The sequence below is a fragment of the Rhinatrema bivittatum genome, chromosome 6 (assembly GCF_901001135.1).
Source record: "Rhinatrema bivittatum chromosome 6, aRhiBiv1.1, whole genome shotgun sequence".
Lineage (NCBI taxonomy): Eukaryota > Metazoa > Chordata > Amphibia > Gymnophiona > Rhinatrematidae > Rhinatrema > Rhinatrema bivittatum.
In genome coordinates, this window is record NC_042620.1 from 361,394,999 (window position 1) to 361,410,764 (window position 15,766).

The window sequence follows — 15,766 nt, forward strand, 5'->3', positions numbered from 1 at the left end:
CGGCCGATGGGACTCCGCCTCCGCGAGGGCTGAAAACGAAGGAGGTTAGCGTTGTGAGGAGGCTGCTGCTGCCACGAGTTCCCGGGGTGGGGGTGGGGGAGAGAGAGAGTGAATGAGCGAGCAAGCATGTGTGTTTGAGATCCTGTGTGTGTGAGTGAGAGATTGCATGTATGTGAATGATTGAGAGCCTGTATATGTGAAAGAGAGTATGTCTGTGATTGAGAGCCTGCCTGTGAGAGAGAGAGCATGAATGTAAGTTTACCATTGGGAACCTGTTTGTGTAAGTTTGTGATTGAAAATCTGTTTGTGTGAAAGAGTATGTGTGTATAATTGAGATCCTTTGTGTGTGAGAGAAATCATGTGTATGTATGATTAAGAGCCTGTGTGTATAAGTAAGAGAGAGATCATGTGTGTCTGTGTGTGATTTGAGAGCTGATTTAGGTGATGGAGCATGTGAGTATGTGATTGAGAGCCTGTGTGTAAATGAGAGAAAGAGAGAGCATGTTTGTAAGCATGTGAATGAGAGTCTGTGTGTGAGAAAAAGACAACATGTATTTATGTGATTGAAAGCCTGTGTGTGTATGTGTTTAAGCGTGAAAAGATAGACAGCATGTGTGTAAATGTGTAATTAAGAGCCTATATAAGTGAGAGAGAAAAAGTATGTGTATATGTGAGTGACTGAGAGCATGTGTGTATAGGTGTGTAATTAAGAGCCAGTGTGAGAGAGAGCGCTGGTATGTGACTGAGAGAGGAGAAAGTTCCAAGCAAACCACCCCACCTCCTGCTAATTCAGAACAATCTCAGGACACCTGGATATCAAACGTTCCCAGGTATGCAGAGCAAAAAATTTTTTGTATCCTTATTATTTTTCATTACTGGGTCTTTGTGTCTGCTATTTTGAAATATTTTGTTGGTATCTGGAAATTTTTTATATGAGTTTTTAAATATTGGATATTCCACTCATCAGCTGTTTCAAAATATGTTCTTTTTGTTAGTACAGTTTTACTGCTGATGATTTTATATTTCTTGATTTGTTTTATAAGGATGGGTGATGTTTCTTTTTTCCTTTGTTACACTGCATACAGAGATTACTGTATGGGAGGGAATAGGTAAGAGTAGGTTAAAGGGGATTGTGTATCGCGGGTTGGACTAACGTGGCCGGAAAGCGGGTAGAAAGCGGGTTAGAAGCAGGGTAACCGCGGCCGCACTTTACTGTATCGACCTGTAATTGCAGAAACCCTTTTATCGAAGAAGATGGCTAAAAGAAAAAAAGATGAGGAGTATCGTACTTTTCAGCAGGAATGGACAGAGGAATTCGCCTTTGTGGAGAGAGCAGGTTCTGCAGTGTGTCTAATATGCAATGATAAAATTGCATCGATGAAACGGTCAAATATAAAGCGGCATTTCGACACACACCATACTACATTTGCATCGAAATATCCTGCGGGGAACATCAGGAAGAAAGCATGTCAAAAGCTACTGTGCAGAGTGCAAGCTAGTCAGCAGCAACTCCGTGTTTGGACCCAACAAGGTGACTGGAATTCGGCTAGCTTTGCTGGTGCTTTAGCAATTGTGAGAAACGGAAAGCCATTCACAGATGGGGAGTATGCCAAAACATTCATGCTTGATGTTGCCAGTGAACTTTTTGACGACTTTTCGAATAAAGACAAAATAATCAAACGAATAAAGGACATGCCTCTGTCGGCAAGAACTGTTCATGATCGTACCATCATGATGGCAAATCAAATTGAGGCAACACAAGTGAAGGACATAAATGCAGCACTATTCTTTTCTCTCGCTTTGGATGAGTCAACAGACATAAGCCATTTATCCCAGTTCAGCGTGATTGCAAGGTATGCTGTCGGTGACACACTACGTGAGGAAAGTCTTGCTGTTTTGCCGATGAAAGGGACAACAAGAGGGGAGGATTTATTCAAGTCTTTCACTGAGCTCGCTAAAGAAAAAAATCTACCGATGGATAAACTTATTTCGGTATGTACTGATGGTGCTCCATGCATGGTGGGGAAAAACAGAGGATTCGTAGTGCTTCTTCATGAACATGAAAAGAGACCCATCCTAAGTTTTCACTGCATCCTACATCAGGAGGCGCTTTGTGCTCAGATGTGTGGCGAGCAGCTTGGTGAGGTGATGTCGCTGGTCATTCAGGTGGTCAACTTTATTGTTGCCCGAGCTTTAAATGATCGCCAGTTTAAAACACTGCTGGATGAAGTTGGGAATAATTATCCTGGTCTGCTTCTGCACAGCAATGTGCGTTGGTTGTCAAGAGGGAAGGTGCTCAGCCGTTTCGCAGCTTGTCTGAGTGAAATCCGGACTTTTCTTGAAATGAAAAACATCGAGCATCCTGAGTTAGCTAACACTGAGTGGCTCCTGAAGTTCTACTATCTCGTGGACATGACTGAACATCTGAACCAGCTCAATGTGAAAATGCAAGGCGTTGGAAATACAGTCTTATCCCTTCAACAAGCAGTGTTTGCATTTGAAAACAAGTTAGAACTCTTCATTGCCGACATTGAAACAGGTCGTTTACTACACTTTGAAAAACTGGGAGAGTTTAAAGATGCATGTACAGCAAGTGACCCTGCTCAACATCTTGATCTTCAGCAGCTAGCGGGCTTCACGTCTAATCTCCTGCATTCGTTCAAAGCGCGCTTTGGAGAATTTCGTGAGCGCACTTGTCTTTTTAGGTTCATCACCCATCCACACGAGTGTACAGTGGACAGTGCCGACCTAAGTTACATCCCCGGTGCCTCCGTCAGAGATTTTGAGCTACAAGCTGCTGACCTGAAGGCCTCAGACATGTGGGTGAATAAGTTCAAGTCACTGAATGAAGATTTGGAAACACTTGCACGACAGCAAGCAGAGCTGGCGAGCAAACACAAGTGGGGAGAAATGAAAAAACTTCAACCCGCAGACCAGCTGATTATCAAAACTTGGAACTTGCTTCCCGTCACATACCACACACTGCAGCATGTGAGTATTGCTGTACTGACAATGTTTGGCTCTACGTATGCATGTGAGCAGTCTTTCTCACATCTAAAGAACATTAAGACCAACCTACGATCACGTTTAACGGATGGAACTCTCAACGCCTGCATGAAGCTTAACCTCACCACGTATCAACCAGACTACAAAGCCATCAGCAAAACCATGCAGCACCAGAAGTCACATTAATGGTAAGAAGTACTTTATTCACAGGGGGGGGACTAAGATTGCGCCCTGAGAGGGAGTGAATTCACATCGCTCCGGACCTACGCTAACACCTCCAAACACTGTAATCATGATAAAGGTCGGTGTACTTGAACAGGACACAAATCCAAAGTTTTTGGAGCATTAATGCTACAATGGTCTCAGAAAGGATTTCATCTTTAAGAAGAATAGAATTGATAGAGAATTATGAGACATTTAAATTTGAGACTTTTGAATTTCCCCATAATTGCAGGGGAGATACCCTTGTTAACTTTCAAAACATTTGCAATGGAGGTTTTGAAGATTCCTCAGACTGAGATACCAGCTACTAAAAAGTTATTTTTTCTTCCAAAGAAAAGTAGCACACCGATCACTTTTTCCCCACAGACGTCAGAGATGCATAACAGGGCTAGTAATTTGTAATCGTTTCCTTTTATTACTCCTCATATAGTTTCTTTCTCCCCCCCCCTATGTTTCCTATGTAATAAGAAAACGATGTTTGTAATAAGAATCTTTGGATTTTGATTCAAAGTTAAGGGTGAAAATTGCCCAATATTGACATTATAATTTCTGTATATTCTGATACAATATATAAAGTTGTATATTTGTTGTAAAAGCTGATAAATAAAAAAAAAAAAAAAAAAAGTAGTACTTTATTCATCATTGGTTAGCAACAGCATAACAACGTTATTAAAAAGAATTCAGAGACTTATTGTGCTTTAAAAGTGTTGGTCTTACATAAAATGCACATATTTACTTGTATTTAGTTTTAAACATATTGTATGGCTCTCATGGAATTACATTTTAAAATATGTGGCGTTCATGGCTCTCTCAGCCAAAAAGGTTCCTGACCCCTGCCCTAGAACATTAATACATCACCTACGGGAATAACAGAACAGGCTGGACTACTACTACAGAGAAACTATATGCTAGAAATACTCATTTCTGTCACAAACAGGCAAAACTGAGACCGACCCTTACCTAATATAGAAATAAGAGACTATAAATTAGAAACAGAAACATGTAGATAAAGCCAAAATAGAAAGCCTGAGAAACTAAAATGTCTGAACAGTGGAATACTTAAGAAAGAGCAAAATACAAAAATATAAGAATGCACATTCCCAAAGATGACATATTTAAATTGCTAACATCTCTCTCTCTCTCTCTCTATATATATATACATATATTTTTTTTTACCTTTGTTGTCTGATCTTTGTATTTTTCTAATCAGTTGGTCCTGTTCTCTCTTTCCCATTTTTTCCCTTGTCGCTCATTTCCTAATTCCTCTTCAGTGTCTTTTCTACTACTGTCTTCTTCCCTTCCACACACACACACACATATATACATAAATGCTTTCTCTCACAGACTCCCTCACACACTCAGGCTCTAACTCTCATATGCTCTCCCCCCCCCCCCCCCCCCCACAGCTCACATTCTCTGCACACACACATACAAGCTCTCACTTTCTCACCCCTCCCCAGTCTTATATTCTTATGCACACACAGACGCACATCCAGGCACCCATTCTCATCCACACACACAAACCCATTCTCCCATTCTCACCCACACATACACACATTTAAGGTCCCATTCTCACCCACACATACACACTTTCAAGCACCCATTCTTACCCACATATTCAAGCTTCCATTCTCACCCACACACACAAACCCAGGCTCCCATTCTCACCCATATATATACACATTCAAGCTTCCATCCTCACCCACATATTCAAGCTTCCATTCTCACCCACATATTCAAGCTTCCATTCTCACCCACACACACACACAAACCCAGGCTCCCATTCTCACCCATATATACACACATTCAAGCTTCCATCCTCACCCATATATACACACATTCAAGCTTCCAACCTCACCCACATATTCAAGCTTCCATCCTCACCCACATATTCAAGCTTCCATTATCACCCACACACATTCAAGACTCCATTCTCACTCCCATACACACCCAGGGTCCGATTTTCACCCACACACACACAAGGCTCCCATTCTCATCCTCACATACACATTCAAGCCTGTGCACAGTTTCCGCTTCCTCCCCCCAGAGCAGGAAGATCAGCTGGCCTCCTGCTATCTTCGGGCCGTATGGCCGACCGATCTTCCTGTTTGGGGGGGGGGGAGGAGAGCGGAAGTGCCGCGCACAGCTTCCGCTTCCTCCCCCCAGAGCAGGAAGATCAGCTGCCTCTCCTGCAGCCACTGGCCTCCTGCTATCTTCAGGCCGTATGGCCGACCGATCTTCCTGTTGGGGGGGGGGGGGGGAAGAAGAGCGGAAGCGCCGCGCACAGCTTCCGCTTCCTCCCCCCAGAGCAGGAAGATCAGCTGGCCTCTCCTGCAGCCACTGGCCTCCTGCTATCTTCGAGCCATACGGCCGACCGATCTTCCTGCTGGAGGGGGAAGCGGAAGCTGTGCGCGGCGCTTCCGCTCTTCTTCCCCCCCCCCCCCCAACAGGAAGATCGGTCGGCCATATGGCCCGAAGATAGCAGGAGGCCAGTGGCTGCAGGAGAGGCCAGCTGATCTTCCTGCTCTGGGGGGAGGAAGCGGAAACTGTGCGCGGCGCTTCCGCTCTCCTCCCCCCCCCCAAACAGGAAGATCGGTCGGCCATATGGTTGTAGGACCGCTTCCCCACGTGTGCCGTGATGGCGCGCGAAGCGTGGGTTCTCCTCTTCACTGTCGCGGGGATGGGATCCCGCGACAGCCTTGCAGTTCCGGTGTCAGTTGGGTGGGCCTGGGTCTAAATTGGGTGGGCAGCTGCCCACCCAGGCCCACCCGTGGCTACGCCACTGCTCCCCAGTATCAGTGCTTCCTCTTGAGGCACATTTGTATAGAGTGCTTCAATGTCCAAGCTGACTAGAATTGCCTCATCAGGTACTGAAGGCATATCCATAACTTTCTGTAACATATGTGATGTATCTTGTATATATGACTTGGAAGTGCTTACAGCAGGTTGTAAAAAATGATCAAGAAATTTGGCTAATGGTTCCAAAAGTGAACTGTTAGCAGATACTATAGGTCGACAAGGGGGGTTAGCCAAGGTTTTGTGTACCTTGGGTACCCCATATATGACTGGTGTCCTAGGAAACTCAACATTTAAAAATCTCAATTCCTTTGAAGTCAAAAAACCAGCTTGAGAAGCTGTTTGTAATAATTGTTGAATCTGATTCCTGAGAGCGGTGGTTGGATCTTCTGAAAGTATACGGTAAAACTTGCGATCATCCAATTGTCGATGGATTTCTTGTTGATACATACTGTTATCCATGATGACAGTCGCTCCACCCTTATCAGCGGGTTTGATAATGATATCTTTATTTTGTGCTAGCATTTTCAGTGCTTGATTCTCACCTTTAGATAAATTATAAAAGGTGTGATGTTACTGTTCCTCAATTTGGGTAACGTCCTTTAAGACCAAAGTTTGGAATGCTTTGATCTGTTGATCAATGGGACCCGGGGGGAGCCAACGTGATTTAGGACAAACTATGGAGATGTCTTGTGTGATGTCCAACACAGAAAAATGTAATTTAATCATAAGAGACTGAAAAAATCTATGTAGCGCTATCCTGCATGTAAAAGGGTCGTGTCTATTAGTTGGCACAAAGGACAACCCCCTGTTCAAAACGGATTCTTCATCTGATGTTAGGGAGTAATTAGATAAATTGATTACGGACGACTGGATTGGGACCTGGTGAACGGCTTGTGCCATAGTGTGTCTTCGTCTCTGGATTGAGTGTGTGTCGTTTTTTTGCCTCGAGACCGTCCCGGTTTGGCAGGGTATTTGTGCTTGTCTAAAAAAGGTTTTAGTATATTCAATGATCAGCAACATTAAATTCAGAGAACATTTGTTCAATATGGCTACCGATTTAGTCAGAAAATCGGGTCGCTCAGTAAACATCAAGGGTTCTTTGTGCATTCTTAAGCCTCTTGGAATGTACTGTTGTTTTACATATTTAATTAGCGAGATACCATGCAGTTTGGCCCGAGCACACCTTTTATATAAGTTAGTCAGATCGCCAAGTAAATCTGTATTGGATGGTAAAGGGACAGAGTCTGAAAATAAGGATTCCTCCTGAGCAACATGTGCCACATGATCAGCTGAGTAGCTAAAGGAGTTCCTCCAATCAGAAGCTGCTATCAATACTGGATATTTATCGTATCAATTCAAAAATTAAAGGATCCACTAGCAACAGGAAATAATGATAAGTACTGTAATAATAAATCCTGTGAAATGTATGAGTGGGGGAACTCAAAGTGACCTCATGTGTGGTGCCCGAAGGCTACAAGCTTATACAAGCTTTCAGTGGCAAGAGCCTTTTTTAATCATTGGTCACTGTGAGCTATTTTTTTAGGAACGCTTCCGTGTCTGAAGCTGTACCATCTGTATGCACTTATTTTTGGGAACGCTTCCGTGCCTGAAGCTGTACCTGTGTAGCGCTCTCCAGTCCAATTTTCACGTTAGAGAGCTTTAGTATGGTGCAAAATCAGAGCGGCCTGAAAGGGAACTTCCTTTCCCCCTAACTTTCCCACTCCTTCCCCTAACCTTTCCCCCCAGCCCTACTCTACCCCCCCCCCCCCCCCCAAAAAAAAATCTTTATTTCACCTTTTGCGCCTGCCTGGAGGCAGGCGCAGGTTGCACACGCCGGCAGCCTGCCGGCATGCGATTCTTTCACACAGCGGTAAATGGCCACTGTGTCAGAGGGCTCTGGTTCTGCCCCGCCCCACCCAGGACTGCCCACGCCCGCCCCTTTTTGTAAGCCCTGGGACTTACACGCGTCCTGGGGCTTTATGCGCGTCGCTGGGCCTTTTGAAAATAGACCTGGCGCGCGCAGGGCCTGTTACGCGCGTAACCCTTTTTAAAATCTGGCCCACTGTGAATTTATGCATTCAACAAATGGATATAGACATCATTATACCTGCATGAATTTCTTTGCCATCATCATCCACAAACATCAAAATGCAACTATGTTAACACATGCCCCATTCTATGTCCTTATTAAGACCATGCAGTTCTAAGGTACCTAATGTGTATATCCACCATTGTTCCTTATGGTTAAGTATGGCATCACAATCACTCCCTTATTTGTTTTCCTTAACTGTTTCCAGTACCGCAAAGGTGTAATCCGAAAAAAACATGTCCTTTATCTAAGCTAGTGGCATTTCGATTCACTGTTGTGCTATTCTGTTCTATAATCCTTGTATGAATTGAATATATAGTTTTAGCAATGTAAATTAAAGGGCATGTACACAACCTGTCTGATTGTACATGTAGTAGGCCCTGTAATTTAAATTTAGATAGTTTCTCAAATTGCAAAATACAACCATCAAATAAATGGGGACACATTGAGCAACGCCCACTTGGGTGATGATCCATTTCTCTCTCTTTGCCAACCACATGATCCACTTCGTCTACAAATTCCGAATGAACCACCATATTTCTAATGCTTTGTCCTCCCGTCAACGCAAATAATGGCGTGTCTCGAAACTGGGGCTGCAAATGTAAAACACTCCAGTGGCACTTAATAATCCATTGTTCCCTATATATCTGCAGTGGATGAACTCTAGAGGAGCACGTTATAAGATTTACTGATACCATGTCCATAAAGAAAAAAACTGAATTTTAATTTGTTTAATTAATATATCTTTATTGAGAAAAAGTACTACTTCACCTATCTGCTACATTTTTTTGAAGGGGTTAATAAACATATGGATAATGGTGAGCTGGTGAATGTAGTGTATTTTGATTTTCAGAAGGTGTATGACAAAGTGCCCCTTGAGAGACTTTTAAGAAAATTAAAAAGTCACAAAAGATGGGGTGAAGTCCTATTGTGGATTGGAAACTGGTTACAAGATAGGAAACACAGAGTAGGACTAAATGGTCAGTTTTCTCAGTGGAGAAAGATAAACAGTGGAGGGCCTCAGGGATCTGTACTGGGCCAGTGTTTTTTAATATATTTATAAATGATCTGGAAAAGGGGACAATGAGTGAGGTGATCAGATATGCAATGACACAAAATTATTCTGAGTAGTTAAATCACATTCAGATTGTGATAAACAACCAATAAGGGCTGAATAACATAGTCTGGGTAAAACAAATAAGCATGGGTGTAGCTTGCTTATTGTGGCGGTTACTTCCCCTACTACCCCTAACTAATCAAGCTTGATATTTCACTTGGATGCAGCTCCATCACTGCTCTCTACATTAATGGTGGGGGTGGAAGGGAAATAGAACCAAAGAGCTAAGAGAAACAGATAAGTATGAGAAAAAAATGTGTGAAGCTTGCTGGGCAGACTGGATGGGCCATTTGGTCTTCTTCTGCCGTCATTTCTATGTTTCTATGTTTCTATATATAAATTGCAGGAGAATCTTGCGAGACTGGAAGACTGGCATTTAAATGGCAGGTGAAATGTAATGTGGACAAGTGCAAAGTGATGCACATGGGGAAAAGTAATTCATGCTGTAGTTACATGATCTTAGAATCCATATTAGGAGTTACCACCCAAGAAAAGAATCTGGGCATCAAAGTTGACAATACTTTGAAGTCCTCAGATCATTATACGGGCAGTCAAAAAAGCAAACAGAATGTTAGGAATTATTAGGAAAGGAAAAGAGAATAAAACAGCAAATGTCATCATGCCTCTTTATTGCTCCATGGTGAGACTGCACCTGGAGTACCTTGTGCAATTCTGGTTGCTGCATCTCAAAAAAGATATAGTTGCATTGGAAAATGTACAGAGAAGGGTGACCAAGATGATAAAGTGGATGGAACAGCTCCCCTATGAGGAAAGGCTACAGAGGTTAGGGCTGGAGAAGCTGAGGTGGGATGTGACAGAGGTCTATAAAAACATGAGTGGAATAGAATGTATACATGTGAATCGATTATATAATATTTCAAAAATAGAAAGACCAGAGGACATAAAGTTAGTGAGTAGCACATTCAAAACAAATTGGAGAAAATTATTTTTTACTCAACCCCACAATTAAGCTCTGAAATTCATTGCAGGAGGATATGGTTAAGGCAGTTAGTATAACTGGTTTAAAAAGGTTTGGACACATTCCTGGAGAAGTCCATAAATTGTTATTAACCAAGTAGACTAAATTAGGGTATAGCCACTATGTATCCCTGCACAATAGCAGCATGGGATCCTTTTTACTGTTTGGGATCTTGCCAGGTACTTGTATCCCGGATTGGCCACTACTGGAAACAGGATAGTGGGTTTGATGGACTCTCGGTCTTACCCAGTATGTCAAATTCATATGTTAAAACAAAGCAAAGATCCCTAGGTATAAGGTACTCTGCTGCAGAACAACTGAGGAAACCTGGATCTGAAAAAAACCCAAACTTACTGGGTATACCATACCCCTTCTCTGGGTTCTGTCCAGATCCTCCAGCCGCACACAATGCCTGCCCACACAATGCCTGCTTTTGTTAATTTTCTTCCAGAGATTTGTATCAAAACCCTTTAAATCATTCATCTCACCAGTATGAGGGTACTGTATCCTTTATAGAGATATACATTTGTTTAACCCAAATGGATAAAATGAAGCGAACAAGTCCATATTTGTTCATTCTGAATGGAACAGATTGAAAATGTACTCATTTTGAAAAATCCAAAAATTGTTTGGATGGTTTTTGGTTTGGAAAGTAATCTGCGCTAGCAGATATTGAGGATTTTCATAAGAAAATAAATATATAGTTGATAATAGGAAGGGAGTAAAAGAGGGCAGGACTAGCAAGTGAATGAGAACCAAGTGCTTACCACTGATACCGCTTAAGGCCCATTGCTTGGCAAGAGGTGGTGGATGCACACTAAAGGAGCACATTATAAGATTTTCTGATGCTGTATCCATAAGGAACAAATTGATATTTAATTTGTTTAATTAATATATTTTTATTGAGAAAAAGTATTGCCTCTCTATAGTTTTGAATTAATAACATTGATGTAGAGGTAATTGTTCGCAGACTGGTGAGGCAGCATGCCATTTCCTTTTTGAAAATCCATGCTGACTGTGTCCCATTAAATCATGCCTTTCTATATGTTCTGTGATTTTGTTCTTTACAATAGTTTCCACAATTTTTCCCAGCATTGAAGTCAGACTCACTGGTCTATAGTTTTCCATCTCACCCCTGGAGTCTTTTTTTAAAGCCTGGGTTTCATTGGCCACTCTCCAATCTTCAGAACTCTGGTGTGTATGCCATCTGGCGCAAGCAATTTGCTAATCTTTAGTTTGTTAATCTGCCTTATTACATCTTCCAGGTTCACCATGATTTGTATCAGTTCTTCTTATTTGTCACCACTGAATACAGTTTTTGGCACTGGTATCTCTCCAACATACTCTTCAACAAACACCAATGCAAAGAATTCATTCAATCTTTCTGTGATGGCCTTATCTTCCCTAAGTGCTCCTTTAATCCCTAGATCATCTAACAGTCCAAACAACTACCTCAGATCTATTTTAAAAAGTGTTTACTATGAGTTTTTGCTTCTAAAGCCAGCTTCTTTTCAAATTCTTTTAGACCAACATATCAATATTTTACATCTAACTTGCCAGTGCTTACTTTTTCTTAATGTTTACCTCAGATGCATCCTTTTTTTCAATTTTTGAAAGAAGTTCTTTTGGTTAAAATAGCCTCTTTCACGTCACCTTTTAACCATGCCAGCAGTCATTTGGCCTTCCTTCCACCTTTTTAAATGTGTGAAATACATCTGGACTGGACTTCAAAGATGGTATGTTTAAACAATGTCCACACCTGATGTAAATTCTCAACCTTTGTAGCTGCATTTTTCAGTTGTTTTCTATTTTCCTCATTTTATCATTTTACCTTTTGAAAGTTTAATGCTAGGCTGTGGATTTATTTAATGTCCTCCCAGCCATTAAGTCTAATTTGATCGCAATATGATCACTGTTGCCAAGCAGACCCCATCATTGTTACTTCTTGCACCAAATCCTGCATTTCTCTAAGAATTAGGTCTAATATGGCTCCCTCTCTCATTGGTTCCCAAACCAACTGCTCCATGTAGCAGTCATTTATTTAATCTAGAAATTTTACCTCCCTAGCATGATCTTATGTGACATTTACCCAGTTAATATTGGGGTAATTGAATCTCCCATTATTACTGTGCTGCCAAATTTGTTAGCTTCCCTAATATCTGTTAGTATTTCATTGTCCTCTTTTGGCCAGGCAGACAGTAGTATGCCCCCAGCGCTACACTCTTCCCCATCACACATGGAATTTCCATGCAAAAAGATTCTACTGTACATTTAGTCTTGATTGTTATCCTATTGGACTCTATGCCATCCCCAGCACCCCCATAGCAAATTGATCCTCCCTATCATGATATAATTTGTACCCTTGTATAGCACTGGTCCATTGATTATCCTCCTTCCACTAGGTCTCTGAGATGCCAATTATGTCTAACTCATCATTCATTGCTATACACTCTAAATCTTCCATCTTAATGTTTTAGACTTCTGGCATTAGCATACAGACATTTCAAAGTATGTTTTTTGTTGGTATTAACAATCTGCTTATCACTTCATATGAGTATTTTGGAATATTTTATCTTAGATGGTTCTTACTACTACTATTGTTTATTTTGGAACCTCTTTATTATGATGTCCTAAGTCCTCTGTTGTTGCTGAGACTGTAAAAGTCTGGGCCCTCATTGGTTGCTGTCTGAATCCAATTCCCCTTTTCCACCTGTCATTGAAGGAGAGAGCAATGTTGGAGTTGCATCAATTGTATCAAGGCTTATTGGTTAAGGGTAATAACTACTGCACCAGCAAGTTACCCCAATGCATTCTTTTCTTCATTTCCATCCTCTAGCCTTTAGGGCTCCACAGTGTTTATCCCATGACCCTTTGTACTCTTTCACTGTTTTCATCCTCACCATCTCCTCCGGAAGAAATATTTCCTGATGTAGGTATGCAAAATGGATGGTGTGCACGTATGTAGTCAGCAATGGACATTCATGTTTACCATCCATTTGCGTGCCTGCTATCCATTTCTGAGATATGCAGAAACGAAAGAAATGAACAGAGCAACAAATGCACATCCCTACTCAACAATAATACTTGTGCTGCAAAAACATCGAAATACATTGATTTTTGGTACCCACAAAGCACCCCTGATTAGGTGGAAAATAAATACCTAAATTTACAATTTATAAACATCTAAAATCAGAAGCCCTATTTACGAAAGATGTATGTTTACCATTTTGAAAATATTTACTTAAGCACATACTTATAATCACTGATTTACCAATATTTTCACTAGTTCACCTAAATCCTTTAGCATTTCAGCTTTAATCCCTACCCATTCACCTACACCTCCCATTCAAAATTGCAAACAGAGAAGTCTGATTTCACTTGCATGAATCAATAGCAGATGTAAAAGTTCCCTAATGTATGTGTGTGTCTCTCTTACAAAATAGCAACTACCATGCAAACTTCTGAACCTCACCCTGGAATGCTCTTAGACCACCACTTTTCCCCCCAGCAAAATGTAAATATAAAACCTAAAATGTATGCATAATCACATTTATAAAATAGTATACACCTGCATACATGCTACTTATGTCCATATATTTTATTTTTGCATGTGAAACTCCTTTGAAAATTCACTCACAAATATATAAATTAATGTATGAGAAACATGCATTATTCAGCAAAAAGAAGTTCTAGAACATGAGTTCATAATACAAGACTCCAAGGGGGAAGACTCAAGAGCAACCTAAAGAAGTATTTCTACATAGAAATGGTGGTGGATTAATGAAATAATCTCCCAAGGGAGATGGTATGGGAAAAATTCAAGAAAAATTCAAGAAAGCGCAGGAAAAACGCAGAGGATCCTTAGCTGCAATGAGGTTAAAATAAAGCCAGAAATTGGGTGGACTCTGTGGTATTGCAATGGGAAACAGAAAATGGTCCTGATAGTCTTTGTCTGCCTTCATATTCTCTGTTTCTGTGTAAAAATATACACCTGCTCCTTGAAAGTGCAAAAACTATTACCCAAGCTCATAGCATGCATACAAAACAATATCATCACGAGTAAATATTTCTGTGAATCTACACAAATGAAAAAGTAATGAACCAAACATTACTTTAAAAAACACAGTAGTTCCAATAGTTCATTCAGTTCTTCAGGTGAATTTTAATCTTATATATAAATCCATCATTGTTCCCTTCTGCAAAACCTCTCATCTCCTAGGGCAATATTCCTACCAAATCTATCACATAGATATTTAAATCTGGGTACATTTAATATTTCTCAGCATAACATTTCATTAAAGATTCAAATGCTCCTACTAAACCTTGAAAAATTATACTTCTATAGCAACTGTACCCGTTTTACGCCCGGGCGGCGAGCCATTTTATTTGCACATCTGCTCTTGTTTTGAGCAGAATTTCCCTAGAAATTCACTATAAGAGTGTCCCTTCCACATACACAAACACTTATACAGGCTCCCTCACTCTCTGGCATACACACACATCCCCTCATATAGGATCCCTCTCTGAAACCCACACTCAAGCATCCCGCGCACTCCCCCTCTTACCAACCAAACTATCTCTCGTACTCCTCCACACCCCCTCTCCTCTCTCAACCACACATTCTCTCTCACCAGCATCCCCCTCCCCTCATATAGGCACCCTCTCGCTGAAACCCACACTCAAGCATCCCCCCATCCCCCCTCTCTTACCTCCCATGCTCTCAAACCCTCCCCACCCCCATCTCACCAACCATGCTCTCTGTCACCCCCCACCTCTCACACACACATTCTCTCTCTCTCACCGGCATCCCCCCCCCCATGTTTTTATTGGCACATATGCTCTTGTATAAGCATCCCCTGCACTCCCCCTCTTACCAACCAAGCTGTCTCTCGCACTCCCCCACACCCCCTCTCCTCTCACACAAACACATTCTCTCTCACCGGCATCCCCCTCCATATAGGCTCCCTCTCTCTGAAACCCACAGTCAAGCATCCCCCCACCCACCTTCTCTTACCTCCCATGTTCTCTCTCACAACCTCTCCACCCCCCCTCACAACCATGCTCTCTGTCACCCCCTCCTCTCTCACACACACACACATTCTCTCTCACCGGCATCCCCCCCATACTCTCTCTCACACCCTCCTGCTCTCTCTCACCCTCCCCTCCCTGACACACTTCTCTCTCACCTGCATGCCGCGGGACCCATGCCGTTTGTGGCGAAGATGAAGGCCCGGCGCGCAGTTCGCAGCACATGGGGGCCTTCCATTTTCGCCTTGAGCAGAATATAGCAGCGGAGACCCTGGCATGCCGCGAACGGAGCGTGTCTCGTGGCACACGCTCCGTTTGCGGCGAAGATGAAGGGCCTAGTGCGCCGATCGCGGGGGGCCTTCCCTTTTTGCTGCGAACGGTGCGCCGGGCCTTCATACTCGCCGTGAACAGAGCGTGTGCCGCGGGACGTGCTCTGTTCGCGGCATGCCAGGGTCTCCTCTGCTATATTCTGCCTGTCCCTCGATGGCCGCTGTCCTTCGTACCTTTGGCGCTGTCCTTCGTACCT

General features: G+C 42.3%; 1 protein-coding gene across 1 annotated transcript; it reads left to right on the forward strand.

Moving 5' to 3' along the window:
- The first annotated feature begins 1,254 nt into the window (after window positions 1-1,254).
- Window positions 1,255-3,192, forward strand: LOC115094739 (general transcription factor II-I repeat domain-containing protein 2-like). Its single transcript, XM_029607997.1, has one exon. It carries the CDS (start codon window positions 1,255-1,257, stop codon window positions 3,190-3,192), a length of 1,938 nt encoding a protein of 645 aa, XP_029463857.1.
- Window positions 3,193-15,766: the final 12,574 nt, after the last annotated feature.

What these genes read in the sequence shown, in the direction of transcription:
- LOC115094739 (XM_029607997.1), top strand. Translation starts at nt 1,255, where the DNA reads ATGGCTAAAAGAAAAAAAGATGAGGAGTATCGTACTTTTCAGCAGGAA.